Source organism: Euphorbia lathyris, chromosome 2 (assembly GCF_963576675.1).
Source record: "Euphorbia lathyris chromosome 2, ddEupLath1.1, whole genome shotgun sequence".
Lineage (NCBI taxonomy): Eukaryota > Viridiplantae > Streptophyta > Magnoliopsida > Malpighiales > Euphorbiaceae > Euphorbia > Euphorbia lathyris.
Genome location: NC_088911.1, coordinates 46,818,497 through 46,839,244, shown reverse-complemented (window position 1 = coordinate 46,839,244; position 20,748 = coordinate 46,818,497). Strand labels below are relative to the sequence as shown.

At 37.2% G+C, this 20,748-nt stretch overlaps 1 protein-coding gene across 1 annotated transcript; it reads right to left on the bottom strand.

Moving 5' to 3' along the window:
- Window positions 1-6,036: 6,036 nt before the first annotated feature.
- Window positions 6,037-11,882, bottom strand: LOC136218054 (poly(ADP-ribose) glycohydrolase 1-like). Its single transcript, XM_066004788.1, has 11 exons — window positions 11,573-11,882; window positions 11,017-11,214; window positions 10,667-10,770; window positions 9,523-9,727; window positions 9,280-9,384; window positions 8,957-9,075; window positions 8,458-8,601; window positions 7,064-7,208; window positions 6,714-6,917; window positions 6,521-6,583; window positions 6,037-6,374 (listed from the first exon to the last, which is right to left on the bottom strand). Exons 1-11 carry the CDS (start codon window positions 11,819-11,821, stop codon window positions 6,207-6,209), a joined length of 1,704 nt encoding a protein of 567 aa, XP_065860860.1. The 5' UTR covers window positions 11,822-11,882; the 3' UTR covers window positions 6,037-6,206.
- Between the last annotated feature and the right edge of the window lie 8,866 nt (window positions 11,883-20,748).

The following is a 20,748-nucleotide window of genomic DNA, read 5'->3' as shown; positions in this document are numbered from 1 at the left end:
ATATAGTCGAGACGTCTCTTAACATTACCTATCCCATATGGTCTATGTGAATTTCAGATTTTACTTGATTATGTTGATTTAAGGCTTAATTTGGTTGATTTATATATATACATATATGTTTTTAGTTTCAATATATATGGGATATGCAATGTTAAGAGACGTCTCGACTATATATGTTGTTATGGATTGATACTTAAAGGGAGAAACTCGAGGATGGATACAATGTTTTAAGTTCATTTGGATTATGTTTTCCGTTATGATTGATTTTAATATAAGGTTTTACGTTTGAACGTGACAGTGGCGCCGGGGTAGAAGGCCTGAGCAAGGAGCGGCCCTAAGGGATGACGATGGGGGCAGGAATGAACTGAATCCCACATCGAAAATGAAGAGGGAGTGATTGGGGCTTATTAGTAAGATGTGAATCTAATACATGCAGACGCGTTTTAAAGCCATGAGGCCCAATGTGTTGGAATTGGGCCAGAGCGGACAATATCTACATAGTATTGGACCAGGGCGGACAATATCTAAAATTTTAGCTTTTTTTTTTCAAAGAGAAACGCAAGCACCAAAAGGAATTGAGTATTAATGGAAAAGATTATGGGATAGTTTTTGAGTTGGGTATTCAAAGAGATGGTAAGGAATATATTTTCTTGTCCGTTTTATATTATATCTCTATCTTTTTCCACCATGAATTTTGAAGGTTTGTTAATGGTGGGTAATGAAATCTGAGCAGGCACAAATTTGGAGTAGCAAAGGGCTGTTGTGATACTGCATAGCCTAAATAAAATAATTTTATGACTAAATCTCACAAAATCCAATTTTAATCAGAAATAAGGAGATAGAGTAACATCAGTCGGCAATCAGCAATGGCAATCAACGTCAGGCGTGTGGCTGTCACGGCCGACCACGCGGTGAGGCGTGGGGCTATCACGTCCGACCGCGAGGTGAGGCGTGATGGCCACACGCCCGCGTGTCGAATTGGCAAAAAAATAGCTTTTTTATCCCGTAAATAGTTCGTAACCCGTAAATATGCGGTTAAACCCGTAACTACAGAATTGTACTTAAAACCAAAAAATAATATAAGTTAATTAATAAATATTATTAATCACAACATATAAAACTAATATAATCTAGTCCAAGCCTCTCTCCTTTCAGCGTATAAATTCTCCAACTGACGAACACTCTGATGAGAAAATAATCGCCATTGGGTGGCAATGGGAGGCACTGGAAACGAAGGATGTAAATAAAGACGTATGTAGTGATGATAACTCCCCAAATGACAAATCACAATCTCTCGCTCAGGTGGTCTTCCATCGTCCGAACGCATCAGAAGTATAGTGCAACATCCTAATTGTTCTGTAGTAAAGAGGAAAATTACTGCGTTCAATACAGATGCAGTAGCAAATAAGTCATCCGGACTCACCATCCAGTGGGACTCACCACAACCCGCTCCTGCCCATTTAATACGTGTGAGGGCAGCATCAAATCCGTTCCCGTACACTGGCACATACAGATCATGGTTTGCCCGCATCTCATTCTCTATGAGCACTCTCATCAGCTTCCACTCCTCTTGGTTAAAAATGATGGCATCGGCTAAAACACGAAATCCACAGTTACCATCTGCTACAACATCATGGAATCCAGTAATAAATGGTACGATGAGACCTTGAACCCGATGTAAATAGTGGTAACTGGCGATATCCGCATCAAATTCGACTGAAAATATTAATATATGAAATTTATCAATAAAAATATATTTACTTTAACTTCAACATATATATAAATGAAATAAAATATACCCGGCATCTGGCTGTTATGCACAGATGAGGATGAAGAACGGCCTCGACTACGACTACTCCTCGAACCCGAGGACCGTGCTCGACCTCGTGGTGACTGATTGTACTCCCATGCACTCGGATTTCGTTTTGTTGATGAATTTCCCTTTGGTCTACCCCTAACAATGTCTTTCACCTCAGGTTCTTTAAAGCCACTTTGTTCCGGGTTTATCTGATCATGAATGTACATCGATATGCTACGCACCATTGAAGGATCTAATTTTTCAACCTTTTCCATAAGAGATTGAAAAAATCGGTGATCCTCAGACCCATCAGCATATACTGGAGCAGTAACTGGTATGTCACTCAACCCTTCAAACGCAAGAGATCTCCAAAAAGGATGGATGCGGTCAACACGGACCGATTCATTTGTGTCAATATATGTTTTCAGCTCACATGCACACGGAATGCCATGAGTCATGGGCAACACGCATCCGTATTCAGTTACCACATCCATACTCAATGCGTGCATATGCTTGAGCTCATCATTTAGTACAGCCAAGCAGTAATGTGAAACGTGTAAGTCGAGATACGTGAAAGGTTTTCCACAGTGATTCACCGCAAATCTTCTTCTCGAGTCCTCGAGTGAGTATCTGATTATATACAATGACGGATTACAAAACTAATGTATTAAATTTTAAAAGATTAAAGCAAATAACAGAATAAATGTCTTACTTGATCGCCTTGATCTGAGCCTCAATGTCCTTGTGCACCTTCACCCACACTGTATCAAGTGCACCAGTAGATGAATTCAACCACTGTTTCAACTGTGCATGTGAACTCTCCACTCGACAGGTTGTGGTGTTTCCTAAGTGCAACACCTTGTTCGTCCATGCTCGATAAAACTTCTCTTTATGCACTAGCCACGTGGTCTCCACGTACTGAATCACACTAGGCCAGTTGCCAGTAGTATTCTTCATGGCTACCACTGCCGCCTCATATTCAGCTTCTGTCGGGGCTTCAATTATACGTTTCCATTTGGAATTTTTAAAAATTTCACCAAACTTCTTCATTCCACTCAACTTGCCAACTCTATCCTCCACATCTTTATTAATATGCCATGTGCACAATAAATGATGAGAATGAGGAAATAACTCACAAACCGGCCGCATCAGTCCTAACTCCCGGTCTGTAGCAATGACTGTCGGATGCACATCAGGTTGGAGCAAAAGCTTCAATTTTTGTAACACCCACATGTAACTACCCTCGGTTTCATCCTTCATGATTGCATAGGCGATCAAGAAGTTTTTGTTAGAAGGCGTCATTCCAATGATTTCAAAGAATGGCATCTTATACTTGTTTGTTTTATATGTTGAATCCATACCAACAAACAAGTAATAAGATCGGAACAGTGTGATCGATGTTGGATGTGCCATAAATAAGTGAGTCACGACATTGCTGCCCGGCACCGCTTGCGTCCAATGTATATAGTCCTTATCTATAGCAAGCCAATAAAACTGACCGATTACATCCCGACCCTCAAAGCTCTCAGTCCTGATTTTCTCCCTGTAGTTATAGATATGTCTTTGTGTCGGGCAATCCTCCGGATGTTTTTCTTTGATTGCAGCAAAAATAGCACAAGGCTTAGCTTGAGCTGAACTCATTTCACGAACAAGTTTTTTGGAAGCCGGGCTTAGTCCGCTCATCTGTCTGTAGCCCTGACGATATACAGCCAACTGATGATAGTGCTGTCCTCTATCTCCAGGAATCCCATTCACCACCCAACCGCCCAATTCGCCGATTTCCATAACCTTTATCTGGAATTTGCAACCACAGTACTTTGTTTTTGTATTCTTCCGTAGTATAACATCCATATCCACATCCTTTTTCCTTTTATAATTCTTAACACCACGAGCACATTTAACCAATATCCACTTTGACTTGCGCCCCGTCTTGTGCGACGTTGTTGTTAACTCAAACCCGATCCCAATTGCCGTCTGTTTTGCCCAGTTAATAGCTTCATGATATGTTTGAAATGTTTGTTTAGGAAAAAACTGCGAGCTGTAATCTATGCCGTTTCCGTCAAATTCTTCCCACGAAACCTCTTGTAAATGATTAATAACGAACATTACATTCCAAAACGTGACATTTCTATAGCGTTTCGGTGTCTAAACCCGAAAAATAGCCACAAATTTGCTCGGGCGTGTGAGCATCACGTCCCACCTCATGGTGGGGCGTATGAGCATCACGCCCCACCTCATGGTGGGGCGTATGAGCATCACGTCCCACCTCATGGTGAGGCGTGTGGCTATCACGCCCCACCACATGGTGGGACGTGATACTCATACGCCCCACCATGTGGTGAGGCGTGATGCTCACACGTCCGAGTGCCGAACCAGATTTTTTTTCCCAATTCAAATTACAGAAATGCAAGGAAGTTAAATCGGAAAAATACCTCGACTTCGGACGTAGCATCACTCCCGTCTACTCTCGGTGATAACAGATTGTCTTCCATCAAACGTTTTGTCTTTGATTCGGATGAAAATGAGTTTGAGAGAGTTTGGGAGGGATTCAAATTTTCAATTTTTGTTCAAAGGGCATTTAGGTCTTTTTTCGGGGCTGGAAGTGTGAATATGGGGCTGGGTTTAGTAACCCACAAAAAATACCTCACTAAAAAAACTAAAAATAAATTAAGTAACAAATGTATTGATTTGATTGGTCTGGCATACCACGTCAGATTTTGACATGGTATGCCTGGCGTACTCTATAATTTCTCGTTTTCTAGATGTCATGTCCCAAGCTACAAATCCATCTCCGTTGGACAACAGCTGAAATTCAATTTTGCAAATATATATAATACCTGAATTTGGCAATAATTAATTGCAGTTGCAGCAGTTCTAATCAAATGTATATGAAATCATCATTACCTGTCATTTATTTATATTTTTTTTGCTATCACATTTTATTAAATAATATTTCTTTTATATAACTATAATATGTAAATTTGATTTTTTTTCCATAAAAATTCTTAAAATTATATTTTAAGTCTAGATCCACACACATATATTATCTTTTGCTGTCGTTTTTATGTTTTTACCATTTTTCGTGTTTTTACAGTTTTCGATTTTTGCATTTTTCATTTTTACATTTTTTTTTGCATTCTTTACGTTTTTTCTATTTTCATGTTCTTCGTTATGTAAATAAAATTTTATAATTGCATTTAACTAAGCAAACATAGGTATTGTAATTAGGGGTGCTAACGACCCTAATGATACCGAATCTAGGTAAGCTCAGTATCGTGACTCATTAATGTCTTGAGCTGAGCCCTCTCGAGCTGAGATTTGACCGAGCCGAGCTTTTACAGAGGTTTAACCACATGCACATAAACAAAAGATAAAATCCCTTTAAAATATTCCTCAAAATGAGTTTAAAAATTTTTAGAAAATAATCACCAGTCATAACTGAGCTCTAAGAATAGTACCTGCTATTGGTCGCCGGAGAAGACAAATTCAAAAATCGCAGATGTACTTGTTGCCAACGTGGTTGCATGTGGACGGTCAATCTCGATCACATGCACCTTAATGAGCATGTAGAATTTGCTCATTCACCGTTAGATTTAGGATTTTAATAAGCCTATATCTAACGGTAAATGAGCAAATTCACTTGCTCATTAAGGTGCATGTGAAAATTCCTGGACGGACGGTAGTTGTTAGTGATATTAGTGTGGATGATAGAATAGAGATACAGAACTTGGACAGAGAAGTTGATTAGAGTTTAGAGTTTGTATTTTAAACTTTGAATACCCAATTGCCAGATTCGTCAAAAGACTAAAGAAACTGTTAAGTATTCTCTTATTGATCTTGTGAATCATGACTAGTTGAGAGTTAAAATCCAAAACTAATTATTCATTTTTTCCCCATGACCATTAATTATTTTATTTTAAATTAAAGATTAATGAAATATATGTAGTAATTAAAAAATAATCAAGTTAGTTCACTAGCTTTCGAACCGAACTTAAAGCTCAGACTCCGCTTGTTAATGTCTCGAGTCGTGCACACTTGAATCGAACTTTGACTGAATCTTTGACTAAGTCGGGTTTGAATAGTTTATCAGCTACCTGACTGATTAACCCCATAAATGTAATGATAATTACATTTCATCATTAAAAAAAAATATGACAAACAAACGTAGTAATGGAATCACAAACACATGGACTGAAGCAGAGAGAAATTGAATGAGGCCAATTTTGAGAGAGAGATGATTTCACACATAAGATTGATTGTCATTTTAACTCAACATTATTATAGCACAAAGTGCTAAAACTGTGTTCCAGCCTTCACCTCTAACTATAATATGCTACCAACTAATTAGTTATCTTTGAAATAGATATTTAAATTAGCTTATAAAAAAAAAAATACAAAAATGAATATTTTAAGGAGGGGTGTTTGGAGTTGCAGTTTCACAGTTGATTAGTGATGGAGTCAGCCATGTGAAGAATCCTACATTAGTTTCCCTGTTAAATCTCTGCTGTGAATACTCTACCAACATATTCCACAGATCTCCAACGCTCCATTCATGTGATCTAATCCACTGGCTCACCTGAAATATGCACAAAATAAACCATAACAACCAACTATCTATGGAGAATTCTTATAATTATCATTTATCGGCTAGTCAAATACGCCTTAAATGGAACAACGTTATGTATCAAGAACTTCTCATCATGGCAGAGACAATTTAAGTACCTTATCCAGGCTCTGCAGTGCCGAAATCCCAAATGTGTAGTACAGTATGGAAGGTCTTAATGCCTGAAACAAATGCATCCATATTCATAGAAAAAGTTGGCGTCAAACGACAAATAAGCGTAATAGAGCAGGAGTCAATTTCTTACACAAATTATGTCCATCTGCAAAATCTCCAGGTTCCAGAATAAATTACCTGAGAAGCTGCAAGCCACTGAATTATGCTCTTTATTTCGGGATCTCCTCCAAAAGCACCACAACCCCAGTTACCTGTAGCAATTGGAATTTTATCTTCATGGAAGAGAAGGCAACTTCCCTTAGAAAACTCTCCAGCCACTTCATTTGTACATTCCGCTTCATGCATTTCAACGTCAACAGAAGCTGAGGGACCTTCATTTAACTATACAGAAGCACATGAATAATATGCTTAGATAAGAAACAAATGAATGATCATCATGTACAGGTGCACTTTCATCATTTTGAATAGGAATAGAACTTCAAATAAAAAAACATAAGACAATAGTACAAGTCATAAAGAACTCACACCATAAAGTTGTTCGCGGATTCGTGACTGATGTCTTCGTAGTTTAGTTTACACTGCACTGCTTGATGTTTACTATCTTGACATAGTCTTTTATAGTGATCAAATTTAGATTGATCAAGAAAACCACAGAAAGCTTTGTTGATTTCCCTAGCAAAACCAAGCAACTACAAGTCAGAATTATTTCTCAGTAACAGGACAATTAAAATTATCATGTTCAGATGACTTGAAAGACCAAACATAAATCTTATTGTGAAGGAAGCATATTGAACTCAAGCAAAGGCTATTGATAGATGATGAAGGAAGATAGCAAACAAAAAGTATCAAGGGTTCTACCTGCCAACAAAGCCTCAAAAAACAAGGAAAACTAGATTGTAATCAGTTGCACTTTTAAACTGTCGTGGAACCAACTGAACTAAAAGCTTAAGCTAATAGTTAAAGGTCCACTTCATATTAATATCCGACACATCCCCACACGCGAATGCCCACTGAAGCATGCACAACATAAGCCCATATTACCATGTCCTGCAATTTAATCAACAAATGGGGTTGCCAAGAATCGAACCCTTGACCACTTGATAAAGAGGCTCTCATACCATGTCATGGAACCAATGAACTAAAAACTTAAGCTGATAGTTAAAGGTCCACTTCATATTAATATATGACATAAACCAATCCCAACATATGTTTTGCCAGCTCAAACTTGTTCACAATTTTAATCTAGCTGTTCCATTAATCTATTTTTCATCTCTCAATTCTGTTTAATAACCTGACACATCTCCCAATACACCCTTGTGGTGGGACCCCTCCCCGGACCCTCGCTCAGCGGGGACGCGTAATGCGACCGGGCCGCCCTTTTTTTTTTTTAACCTGACACAAACTTGACCATTAACTTTCTCAAAATTTTAGGGAAGCATCTTGCTGCAATTACAAGTTACAACAAACAGGAATTGTTTCACCTCAGAAACCAAGGTCTCTAATAATTATTGCAGAAAAGAAGCACAATTCTCCCAAAATTAACAAATAGATGCATCGTATGAAAAGCTCAAGCATCACAAAACTTAAGAACAGTTCTGAATTGTCTAGCAGCACTCTAACTATATAGTATATACCCATCTAGAGTCACAACTACAAATTAAGAGCAACCAGAGATGCCACCTGACTCAATAACAGATACACAATTTACAGCTTTTAAATTCTCATGATAATTCGACCAACTTTATTAATAAAAAGGTGAGTGAAATTTTGAAAAAGGAAAAAATGCTGCAACTTTTTATGAAGCTCAAAAAGCCTATTATATCCAAAGCTTTTTATGAATATTGGACTGATGTCAGAGAAAAGAGTTCTTGTATAAATTATACACATGATGTTTCTGCATTTGAAAGTACAATATGCATACCGAAGGAGATAGTTGGGTTTATATTGCCTCATTCCTGGACTGCATAATGCATCTATTGCAACAATCCTGGTCTTACGTCTACCAAAACTATGAATATCCCTTTTATCCACATGATCACCAGAAAAGCGAAATGAAGAAGCATACCTGTATCACTCAAAGAGAAGACTGTAGTTAGTAATGCGTTTGAAATTACACATAGGTAATACGATGAAATATTGTTTATTCAATAAATTGCAATGTATGAACTGATAAAATTATTTTCTCAAAGATTAACTGAAGATAGAGAAAGAGAAGTTCAGAAGGAGCACATCTATGTAAAGTAGTTAATGTTTGCTCTTGAAAACTTCTATCACAAATCTGGAACAGTAACTCTTAAATCAGAAGCAAAAAATGGCACGGTGTAAACATGGAGTTTACAATAGATTACTGAAAATAAAATAAAGTGACTTATGCTTCAGTTAACATTTTGGATCAATACCATGGCATGGATAATACTAACCCAATGTAATTGGAGAATCTTTCTGAACCAACAATTTCTACAGCCTCGTTGTCTTCCATGCAAGGCAAGAAAAGCATGCCAGCAATTAATTCAGGATTGATCATGAAACGGATCTCTTCCTACATAAGATAAACAAGGACAACAAATATTATAAAGAAGGTGCAGTTTAACAATAATTGTGATATGCAATGACCCTACTTGTATGCAGCAATAATAGTCATGCTTGGGAGAATCAAATGTGAAGGAATGCATAAGGAGGATTCCATTATAATTTTAACCACCAACACATTAAAAAAAAAATGAAACTGCATTAAAAGTTATACCTGTACACAGCCCCTATGAAGAGCACCACCACCTAGATACTTGTTAGCAAAATCAACTTCTAAAGCTCCACTGGATTGATCTTCTATAAAACCACAATCATGGACCTAAAAAATACACAAAGAACCAAATAAATTGACCATACTGAAGACTGAAATAATCAAATAATTTTGATTACTTTTCATGAAATATTTGAATTTAAATTGAGCTAAATAAATAATATGCAGATCCATATCATGTCTTACCTCAAGAGGGCAGAGTGGGGTCTTAGATTCATTCCAAAAATCAGACTTGGGATAAGAAATACACTCGTGAAATTTTCCCAAAGGAAGAACCTTTCTCTCAAATGAGACAAAACCCACAGGTGGACTTGCAGATATCCTCTCAAAATAGTTCACGATACATTTTATCTTGTTTTCTTGTTTTTCACTATAACTAGCATACAGACTCCTGAAAAGATAAAAGTGTCAAATGAAAGAATTGTCCACACATTAAGGGAGAAAATAAAAAAGATCATAAATTGATAGTATAACCCACATTCAGTTGAAAAAGATATATATACGAAATAGGATAAATCAATGGGCACTATCAAATTGACAATTACTCTCTAAATACTTCAGAAATCTTAATGGTCATACAACGTTCTATGTTCTGGTTTTAAACATCTTCACTCTTTATTTGGCCAGAAGCCAAATGAAAGGATGCCAAGTTCAGAAAGTCCAAGGCACAGAATCACATAAAATGGCATCAGTCATGATGTTGAGATATCAGGGTGTCACAGGACAAATGCAACACTTTGGTCAGTGGTACCATGTACAAGAATGTTAATCAGATATTGAAAAGTTATTAAACACAAATCAAGGCAAGAAATACAGTCCTTACATGTATATAAATGAGTGAATAACCCAAACTTAGCAAGAAAAAAATAGAGAAGAAGAAATAAGAGGAAGAAACAGTGCCTCCCTCCCTCTCTCTCTCTCATGGCTGTTTATCTTTCTCTTTTGAAAGTAGATTGTGATCAGAACTAGCTATTATGTTACAAACTGAGAGAGCTTAACAACTGTGTTATGCCATGTCTGAAATGCTTTGCAAATTTTAAGCTACCATTTGAAACAATCATTGGTTGTTATTTAGAAGTCTCTCTCTCTCACTTTCTCGCAAACATGCACAAAGATTCGCACTAGCCTGCATAGGTACTTGCATCCTATACAGCCAGACACAGCATACACATTAAATCTGGCTTAAACTCCCCGAAGTAATATTTTACTTCCATGATTCTTCTACTTCTCTATACTTTTTGTCCCACTCATATAGTTACAGCCTATAAATAATTATTACACAACATAGATGATAGTTAAGGATGTTAAAACAAAGTTGAATATAACGTACTCAAATAAATGATCGAAATTGATCATTGGAAGATCTTCTATTCTTCTATCAGTGATTGGAAACAAACAAAAGAAAGCGCATGCAAGAAGAGCACCAATCAATTCCTGAAATGCCAAAAGGAATTCATCACAAACTAAAACCATAAAGAGAAAAGAAAGTTCAAATATCATGTCAATAACCATTTTGTAACTTCATATGTTAGCGTTTCATTTAATTGAGCTCATGCCTAAAATTGAAAATGTGCATGACGTATCATTCAACAGGGCTCTCTACATTTGTATATAAATTTCTATTATATGCAACTCTCGATCTATTTCTCAAGAAACATAACAACCAAATAAGTTCCATACCTGACTAAGGAACACTATGCCAGCTTCTTGTGGACCCAACAAACGGAGACCAATTTTGACATTGTTTGAATCCCTATTAAGCCAGTTATCAGCATTTTCATAATGGGACTCCAACAGTGAAGGTAACTTCAAGAGAAAATTAGCCAATGCCGGAAGAACCTCTCTGAACCATTTGGCAGACTTAGCTCGAGTTATCAACTGGAAGAAAGTTATCCACATTCAGTTTCATTCATTGTTCTAAATTTGTATAAATCTTCAAAGACAAATCAAAACATATCAGAGTTGTTCTTCTTTCAATTATTAGAGTCTTAATTACTTTACCTACTGTTTCCTTCCTTAGCGATAACATATATAAGAGTAATGGATTTCCTCGAATTGCTTAGTGATGAATATCAGAGACATCTTCTAGCAAATAATAAATTCAGAAAACCAGAAAACGAAACAAGCATAACTTCATATGACGATCCAGCTTGAATATTTGCTTCTAAGCTTAAAATTGAATTGCATACTAATGTTGTGAAGTGAAGGAAAAGAAATGTAAAACCCAATGTTTTACCTCGTCAAAGAAGAGGGCATAGCCTTCTTGGGCATGAGGAGCGAGAGGTTCAGCAGAAAGAGAGAGAGAATTTCTGATATCGGAAAGGGCAACAAAGAGTGATTCTCCGGAGTTAACATTGCTACAATCGGGTCCTTGGGAGAGTAATCTGAGCGCTTCCACAACTTGTGAGGGCCAAAACAGAGCCGACGATCGAATTACTAACGGCAAGAATGGCAGTATCGAATTCAAGTCTTCTCTAGTCTCCATTTCCGTCTACTTCCATAGAGTGTCCATTCACAAACCACTATTCCTCATTTTTTATTTTCGGTTTAAGTATCTTTATTAGTATAAAAATCCCGTCAAAAAAAAAAGTATCTTTATAATAAGGGATTAAATTAGATTTATAAAATTAAATTTCACAAGGTCTTTTTATAATTAATTTGCTTTTGTTTATAAAAAAAAAAAAAAATTTGCTTTTGTCATTTCATTTTTTATGCATTTTCTTTTATAACTCCAGTCATACCTTTATTTTTTTCCAATTAAAATTTATTGTATATACTAACACTCAATCACAAAGTTAAAAGGGTAAATAATTATAAGGTCCCTGTGTTTTTACGTAATATACTGCTTAGTCCCTCAGTTTTTAGAAATAATTATATAGTCCTTCCATTTTTGTTTTTGTTAACTTCTTAGTCCTTATGCTTGAGTCAATGGTCAAACTATACTAAATAAATTTTAAAATACCAAAATTACCCTTTATTCTATGTTTTAATAATAAAACATCTATTGTTTTTTATTTTACATTTTTTCCCTTTTTCTTATATAATCACCATATCTTCAATATAAACTAATTAATTTATTAATTTTTATATATAGAACTTTAATTTAATAAAGTAAAATTTATTGACAAAGAAAATGAATGAAAAATATTTCAAAAATAGAAGTAAGATTATAATTGTAAAAAGTAATTGTTTATATCTCTAATAAATTTTAGGAAAAAGAACAAAAAAAAATATGATTTTTAAAAAATCATAGAAGAATAATAATAATAATATTTAATGTTAGTTTAAAGATATTATATTAAAGAATAAAGAAATAAATAATTAAAATTTAAGAAAATAAATAATATATTTTTTCAAGTATATTAATTTCCGAGCATTTGTAGTTAAAAAATTTCATTAAAATATTTAGATTAGTTTTGACACTAAAAGATAATTTTTTATGTATATAACTAGGGATAATTTTAAACTTTTATTTACAAAAACAAATGGAAGGACTAAAGAATTGATTAAGATAAAACTTAAGGACTTTATAATAATATGATGGACTTACTAGTGTGTTAAGTAAAAACATAAGGACCTTATAATTATTTATCCAAGTAAAAAGAAAAACCGAGGACATTACTAATTTAAACGGATTTTAATTATTCAAATCAATTTTAAAATATTCTGGTGAAGTATTTTAAATTCTTCAGAAAGGCATTTAATCTCTCTAAAAAAATAATTTCCTGCCTTTTATAAGAATTGTTTTAAAAAACTCTATCAACAAAAAGAATTGTTTTAAAGAAAGTTTATTTTTCAAAATCAAACACACGAATTAAATTTCTAAGATTTTTTAATTTTTATGGACTTATGCAAAGTGATAAATTTTAAGAAATAAAATTTAATGATATATATTTAGATAATTTAAAATAATAAATTAGTGTGTTGGAATTTCCAGTAAAAGGGCATATGTCAATTTACATTGTTAAACCATCTTTTCTTCTCTATGAAGCTTGAAGGGGTACTAGAAATGTTGGGCATTTGGGGTGAAATAGTCACTAAGCTAGGGATACAAGTGTTTGTTTATAATATTTTTCATGTCCAATATATCGCCTCTAATGTTCTCTTTTGTAGTTTTGTTCAAAATAGTTAGAAATGAGATGAAGTGGGTTAAACTAATAATAAAAAATCATTTAAGGAAAATATTCCGAATATGGTAGTGGGATAGTTAAAAACAATTCCATTACAGTGGACTCACTATGGTAAAAGTATAAAAATAAATCTTATGGTTACATCTGTTTTTTATTACAGATTTGTGGTTTAAAAATTTACAAAATGATACCTTGAGGTTCATTCCGTTAGCAAACACATACCAAATTGATTAACGGTGTTAAAAGTCAAAAGGAAAAGAGTTAATTTGGTCCTTATATTTATTTATTTTATAAATTAAACCCTCCTATTATCTAATTATCATAAACAAACCCAAAAATTAAAAATAAAAATCAAACACACCTTTTTCTCAATCTCTCTAGTTTCTTTTTTTTCTTCTTTCTCTCTCTTCTCTCTCTAAACATATAAAATCAAATACATTTAAATTAATTTACTCCCCTCCTTTCAAACAATTTAATCTCTTTCTTCTTAATTTCACATCAATGGTAGTCTCTTCTCCCGACGCTATTAACTATGCGCACAAAGAAAACAAGAGTTGTCTGAATTTCTACCGTTGATCTTTCTCTCTCTCTCGACAGGTCAATTGTGTCCGAATTGATAGTTAGAGCGTGCGAAGATTATGGTTTTTTTAAGGTTAAATCGAAAAAGCCTAAATCTTCACACTTTTTTGCTACTTAATTTCATGGATTTCTTGATCAGCATACAAGATTCACTTCTACTTTCTGCCAGCAGTAATACCAGCACCAGTTCTCCCGGCGGAGGAGTTTTCACCTCCAATAAAGATATGCCTTTAGCTGTTAATAGCCCGAAGAAGAAAGCTGGGACGAAAATATTCAAGGAGACTCGACATGAGGAATAATTAAGAGAAATGGAAATAAATGGGTTTGCGAGCTCAGAGAACCAAATAAGAAATCACGAATTTGGCTAGGAACTTATTCTGAGCTTGAAATGGCAGCCAAAGCTCATGATGTTCCAGCATTAGCTTTCAGAGGCAAGTCTGCTTGCTTTAATTTTGTTGATTCCGCTTGGAAATTGCCAGCTTATTGTGATGCTTTAGAAATCAGTGTAACAATTTGAATTGTTCAGTGATTGTTATTGATGTATCAAATGATATATATACTGTTTACAGTTTGTATCTAAGTGAATGACTAATTCTATACTGTAGGCTAGAAATAGGGAACTAACTATTTTACAAATAGATAAAGGACTAAATAGTAATTATGTCTAATACACCCCCGTAGTTGAAAGGTTCGGAGGCCGAACATTGAGACTATGCCGGAAGTCTTCGAAAAGAGGTGTTGGTAGTCCTTTTGTGAAGATGTCAGCGACTTGGTATCGAGACGGGACGTGCAGGACGCGAACCTCTCCTTTCGCAACCCGTTCACGAACAAAGTGAATGTCCATCTCGACGTGCTTCGTACGATGATGGTGAACGGGATTACTAGTGAGGTAAATGGCGCTGACATTATCATAGTATACAAGAGCAGATTTCTGGATTGGGCAGCCAAGTTCAAGAAGAAGATTCCGAATCCAACAAGTTTCGGACACGACGTTGGCGACACCACGGTATTCTGCTTCAGCACTTGAGCGGGAAAGAGTAGGCTGCCGTTTAGCTGACCAAGAGATTAGACTGTCGCCAAGAAATACACAGTATCCCGACGTTGAACGGCGAGTATCAGGACACCCAGCCCAGTCCGCATCAGTGTAGGATGTTAATTGGCCCGGAGAGGATGCAAGAAGAGTGAGACCATAGTCAAGTGTACATTGAATGTACCGAAGGATGCGTTTGAGGGCTGCCATGTGTGAGGTCTTAGGGTCGTGCATGAACAGGCATATCTGTTGGACCGCATAGGATATGTCGGGTCTAGTGAGAGTGAGATATTGGAGGGCACCTGCTAACTGTCTGTATTCTGTAGGGTTGGAGTATGGAGAGCCAGATGATACACTGAGTTTTTGCTTTGTGTCGATAGGTGTGGAGGCAGGGTTGCAATTCGCTAATCCGGCTTTGGCAAGGATTTCCGTTGCATATTTTTTCTGAGACAGAAAGAGAGAACCCTGTGACTGAGTAACCGAGATCCCCAAGAAGTAGTGAAGTGGCCCCAGATCCTTCATGGCGAATTCTGAATTTAATTTGGAGAGAATGGAAGCCTGAAGTCGGTCGGATGAAGTGACAAGAACAATATCATCGACGTAGAGTAGTAAATAGGCAGTGTCTGAACCGTGCTGATAAATGAATAGAGACTGATCAGACACACTGTTGGTGAAACCTACTGTGGTGACAAATGTGGCAAACCGATGATACCAAGCTCGGGGTGCCTGCTTCAGCCCATAAAGTGATTTTTTTCAGTAGACATGATCAGGATATTGAGAATCACGGAACCCCAATGGTTGATGCATGTAGACTGTTTCATTCAAATCCCCATGTAGAAAAGCATTTTTGACATCTAGTTGTCGGATGTGCCAATTCCTGGATAATGCAATACTAAGAACCGCTCGGATAGTGGCTGGTTTGACAACGGGACTGAATGTCTCACCACAATCAATACCTGACAACTGTCCTGACCCATTGCCAACAAGTCTGGCTTTGTACCTCTCGAAGGAACCGTCTGCGTTTGTTTTGTGCCTGGAAATCCACCAACTACGAATAACATTAGCAAACTTAGGACGGGGTACTAGTACCCACGTCTTATTTTCAATTAGAGCCTCAAATTCGTCAGTCATGGCCTGTGTCCAATTTGGATCACGTAAGGCTAGGATTGGTGTTTTGGGAATTGGGGATATGGCTTTAGGGGCAGAGGCGGTTAGATTAAGCATTTGACGAGGTTTGTGAATGCCATGTTGGGCTCGGGTGGTCACAGTATGGGTGTTGGTATTGGGTTGGATGTTTGTTGTGGATAGAGGTTGTGTATGGTCAGAAATGGGAGACATGGACGTGGAGTGTGTGGACTTGGTGACTGACTCGGTTCGAACAGGATAATTACTAGAAGGAGGACGGGACGGAGCAGGGGACATGTGCGATATAGGGACGAATGACTCTGGGGAGGACGGTGGAGACACGACGCGAGGACTAGGGGAGTCGAGATGCGCAGGGCGCAGATCGCAGGGCGCGAGGCGTGGAATCGATGGACTAACCAGGGGCACAGATGCGCAGGGCATAGAACGCAGGGCGCAGGGCATAGAGGGACGCAGGGCGTGGACTCGACGAACTGACCAGGGGCAAAGATGCGCGGGGCGTAGAACGCAGGGCGTAGGGCGTGGATTCGAGAAACGCAGGGCGTGGACTCGACGAACTGACCAGGGGCAAAGATGCGCAGGGCGTAGAACGCAGGGCGCAGGGCGTGGATTCGAGAAACAAATTGGGTGCAGGGGATAGGGATGCGCAAGGCGCAGACTCGACGACTGACATGGGGGAGACGGTGTTTGGGGTAGGCGCAAATGGGTATACTGTTTCGTTAAAGATAACGTGACGAGATACTATAATTTTGTGTGTTGACAGATCATAACACTTATAACCCCTGTGGTTGGTTGGGTAACCGAGAAAAACACAAGTGGAGGATCGAGCTTGAAGTTTGTGACGGGAGGTTGACAGAATTAGGGGAAAACAGAGACATCCGAAGACCCGTAGGTGAGTGTATGTAGGGTCTCGTTGATATAGGATTTTTGTGGGTGATTGATAATTAAGAATTTTGTGAGGATATATGTTAAAAAGATAAGTGACAAGTTCGAGTGCATGATGCCAAAAATGGAATGGAATTGAGGCATGATTCATAACGGTCCTAACAATATTATTAATGGTTCGGATGGTTCGTTCGGATTTTCCGTTTTGAGGTGAAGTGTATGGACATGAAAATCTAAATTGCATCCCATTAGTATTACATAATTGAAGAAACGAGTTGTTATTAAATTCACCCACATTATCACACTGAAAAACTTTAATATCACGCTCAAACTGAGTTCGAACAAAGGAACGGAATTGAAGAAAGACAGAATAGACTTGAGATTTATGAGCTAACGGAAATGTCCACAGAAAATTAGTGTAATTGTCGAGAAACAGCACATAGTAACGATGACCGCTAGAACTCAACACAGGAGATGTCCAAATATCACTATGAATTAAATCAAAAGGCATACATGTGAAATTAGGAGAAGAGTTAAAGGGTAATTTAACTTGTTTTCCATTTACACAGGAAGAGCAAATAGAAACACTTTTATTCCTATTACATGAAATCAAATTTTTATTCAAGAGGGCGTTCATGATGGGAAGCCCAGGATGGCCTAAACGATTGTGCCAGACATCAGATGACATTGCCGTAAAGATGGACGGGGAGGAGGATGATGTGAACTGACTCGACATGACAGGATAGAGGTCTTTGGTACTGTTACATCTCATGATATGTGTACCCGTCTGTACATCCTTCACAGAAAAACCGAATGGGTCAAATTCAACATAAACTTTGTTATCTTTGGTGAATTGACGAACATAAATAAGGTTTTTGATCAGTTTAGGTGCATGCAATACATTATTTAAGTGCAAAGGGTGATTTTTAGAAAATAGGCTAGCATAACCAGATCCACAAATAGGAACACAATGACCATTACCGACTATAATATTTTCATTGAGGCTCGAATTAAAATAAGAAGTGAGTGTACCTTGATTAGCCGTCATATGAGCGGTGGCTCCTGTATCCATGTGCCACTGATCACGAGGTGGTGAAATAGTCATTGTGTGCATAGCTTCTGCAATATCAGTTGGCATATATGGTTGTGGTGCCATATTAATATGAGCTTGTTGGCTGCCGGGCCGAGGGCCAAGAATTCCCGATTGAGAGGATGGTTTGCCAGAGGAGTACTGTGGTTGCCAGGTATTTGTAGGGAATGGGCATGGTGGAGTCGCCCAAGGCTGAGACTGTCCCCATGGTTGTGTATACGCCCAAGGAGGAGGAACTGCGGGTCGATATGATGAATACCCCGCCGGCCGGTGGTAGTTCCGCCCCCCTCTGCCGCGGTACCCGCGACCTCCATGTCTGCCGCGTCCGCTGGTTCCGGAGCGATTTTGCGCCTGACGCGCAGGAGGAAGATGAGATGGTGAGTTGACGTTGTTGACGGCGGAGGAGGCTGTGAGTGCGACAGGATCTGTGGAGCTGCTGGTTTTCCGGGAGCGAGCAGTCTCTTCAAGAATCAACATTGACCTAGCTTTGTGGAAGGAGGGCAGCGGATCACCATGGCGAAGTTGGGTGCCAACGGTGTCATATGCATCAGTAAGACCCGAGATGAGTTGAAGGACCATTTGGTCATTAGTAACCGGGCAGTCGACATTTGTGAGTTGGTCAGATAGGGATTTTAGATGTTGACAGTAGGATGAAATATCAGAGAAGTCCTCGAGCTTAATTTTGGAAAACTCTTGTTGGAGAAACAAGGCACGAGAATTTTTATTGTCAGAAAAAATATCTTGAAGACGACTCCAGGCTATGGCTGCGGAAGAATCAGCTTCAATTATTGTGTGAAGCAGATCAAGAGAGATAGTACTGTAGATCCATTGAAGGACCACGACATCAATACGGGACCAGAGTTGGGGGTTTGTGGTTTGAAGGGAGTTGTCAGAATCGTTTTCATGTGACGGAAGAATATGGTCTAAGACTTGGAAAGCTGTGGCGTGGAGTTTGAATAGGGCGGCCCAGGTTGGATAGTGACCTTTTTCAACATCCAAGGTGATTTTGATGAATGTTGAGATATTAGATACAGTGAGAGAAGGATGAGTAGTGGTGTGTGTTTCGGTTTGGGTAGGTTCGGTGTTGGAGTTGGCGTTGTTGATTGTGTTTGTATTGGTGTTGGATTGCGCCGATGTGTTGGTCATGGTGGTGGAAGGGTGGTCGGCGGCGATTTAGGGTTGAGAGAGGGAGGAGTCGAAATTTCGGTGGTAGAGGTGAGGGAGGAGAAGATTAGAATTAGGTTATGGCTCTGATACCATGTAACAATTTGAATTGTTCAGTGATTGTTATTGATGTATCAAATGATATATATACTGTTTACAGTTTGTATCTAAGTGAATGACTAATTCTATACTGTAGGCTAGAAATAGGGAACTAACTATTTTACAAATAGATAAAGGACTAAATAGTAATTATGTCTAATAATCAGAAGGGTTGCTGGCAAGGCAGCAGAGCTTTTCCGGCCAGAAGAATTCGGCGGGTGTTATCGGAATGACATTTGAGGAATGTTCAAGCGAAGATAAAAGTGAAGAATTAATATATAATTGCCTGAATTTTGAAGAAAGTGTTGTATTTATTGATGAGGACAAGCTACTTGAAATGCCGAGATTGTTTGCAGATATGGCAGAAGGTCTTCTGCTTACTCCACCTTATTATTGTTTGCAGATATGGCAGAAGGTCTTCTGCTTACTCCACCTTATTATGTTGAGTGCAAATGCTCTGTAAATGATTATAATGTTTCCTTGTGGAACTAATCACCAGTTTTGTGACTTAAATTATAATTAATTACTCTCTCTGTACCAGTTTTGTTTTGTATTTTTAGAGAGAGAGCAGAGAGAAGGAAGAAAAAAAATGATAGAAATGAAGAAGAAAGTGTATTGGATTTTTATTTTTTAATTTTGGTTTTTTTTTGTGATAATTAGATAATAAGAGGGTTTAATTTATAAAATAAATAAATATAAGGACCAAATTAACTCTTTTCATTTTGACTTTTAACACCGTTAGTCAATTTGGTACGTGTTTGCTAACGGAATGAACCTCAAGGTACCATTTTGTAAATTTTTAAACCACAAGTCTGTAATCGAAAACAGGTGTAACCACAAGGTTTATTTTTGTACTTTTCCCATAATATTATTACCGCAGTAGATTTATTTTAATGGTACAAAAGATAAGAAAAAAAAATACTTTTATCTTTTGTATCATTACAGCGGTAATAGTATCATTATAATGTTTAACCCGGATTAAATTGTGATAACTTTTGAAAATCAGTCAATTGTTAGAATCAAAAAATACATATATACAGTAAAACCTCTATAAATTAATAAACTCTTTAAAATAATAATTTCTTCTGGTCCCGATTTGGGCCAGTTCAAAAAATAATCAATTTTAATAAATTAATAAGATAATAATTTTCTAGAACAACCCTTTATAAATACATTGTATTATTACCTCTATAAATTAATAATTTCTCAAATACATATGCGAAATATATATACATATACATACTTAGGATAATTTAGCAAAAATATGAATCTATAGTATTTTGTTTTTTCTT

Coding starts and splice junctions, on each gene's coding strand:
- LOC136218054 (XM_066004788.1), bottom strand. CDS start 11,821: ATGGAGACTAGAGAAGACTTGAATTCGATACTGCCATTCTTGCCGTTA. Junction 11,215..11,572: donor ATGCCCTCTTCTTTGACGAG/GTAAAACATTGG, acceptor ACTTTCTTCCAG/TTGATAACTCGAGCTAAGTC. Junction 7,209..8,457: donor AAACCCAACTATCTCCTTCG/GTATGCATATTG, acceptor TGGTTTTGCTAG/GGAAATCAACAAAGCTTTCT.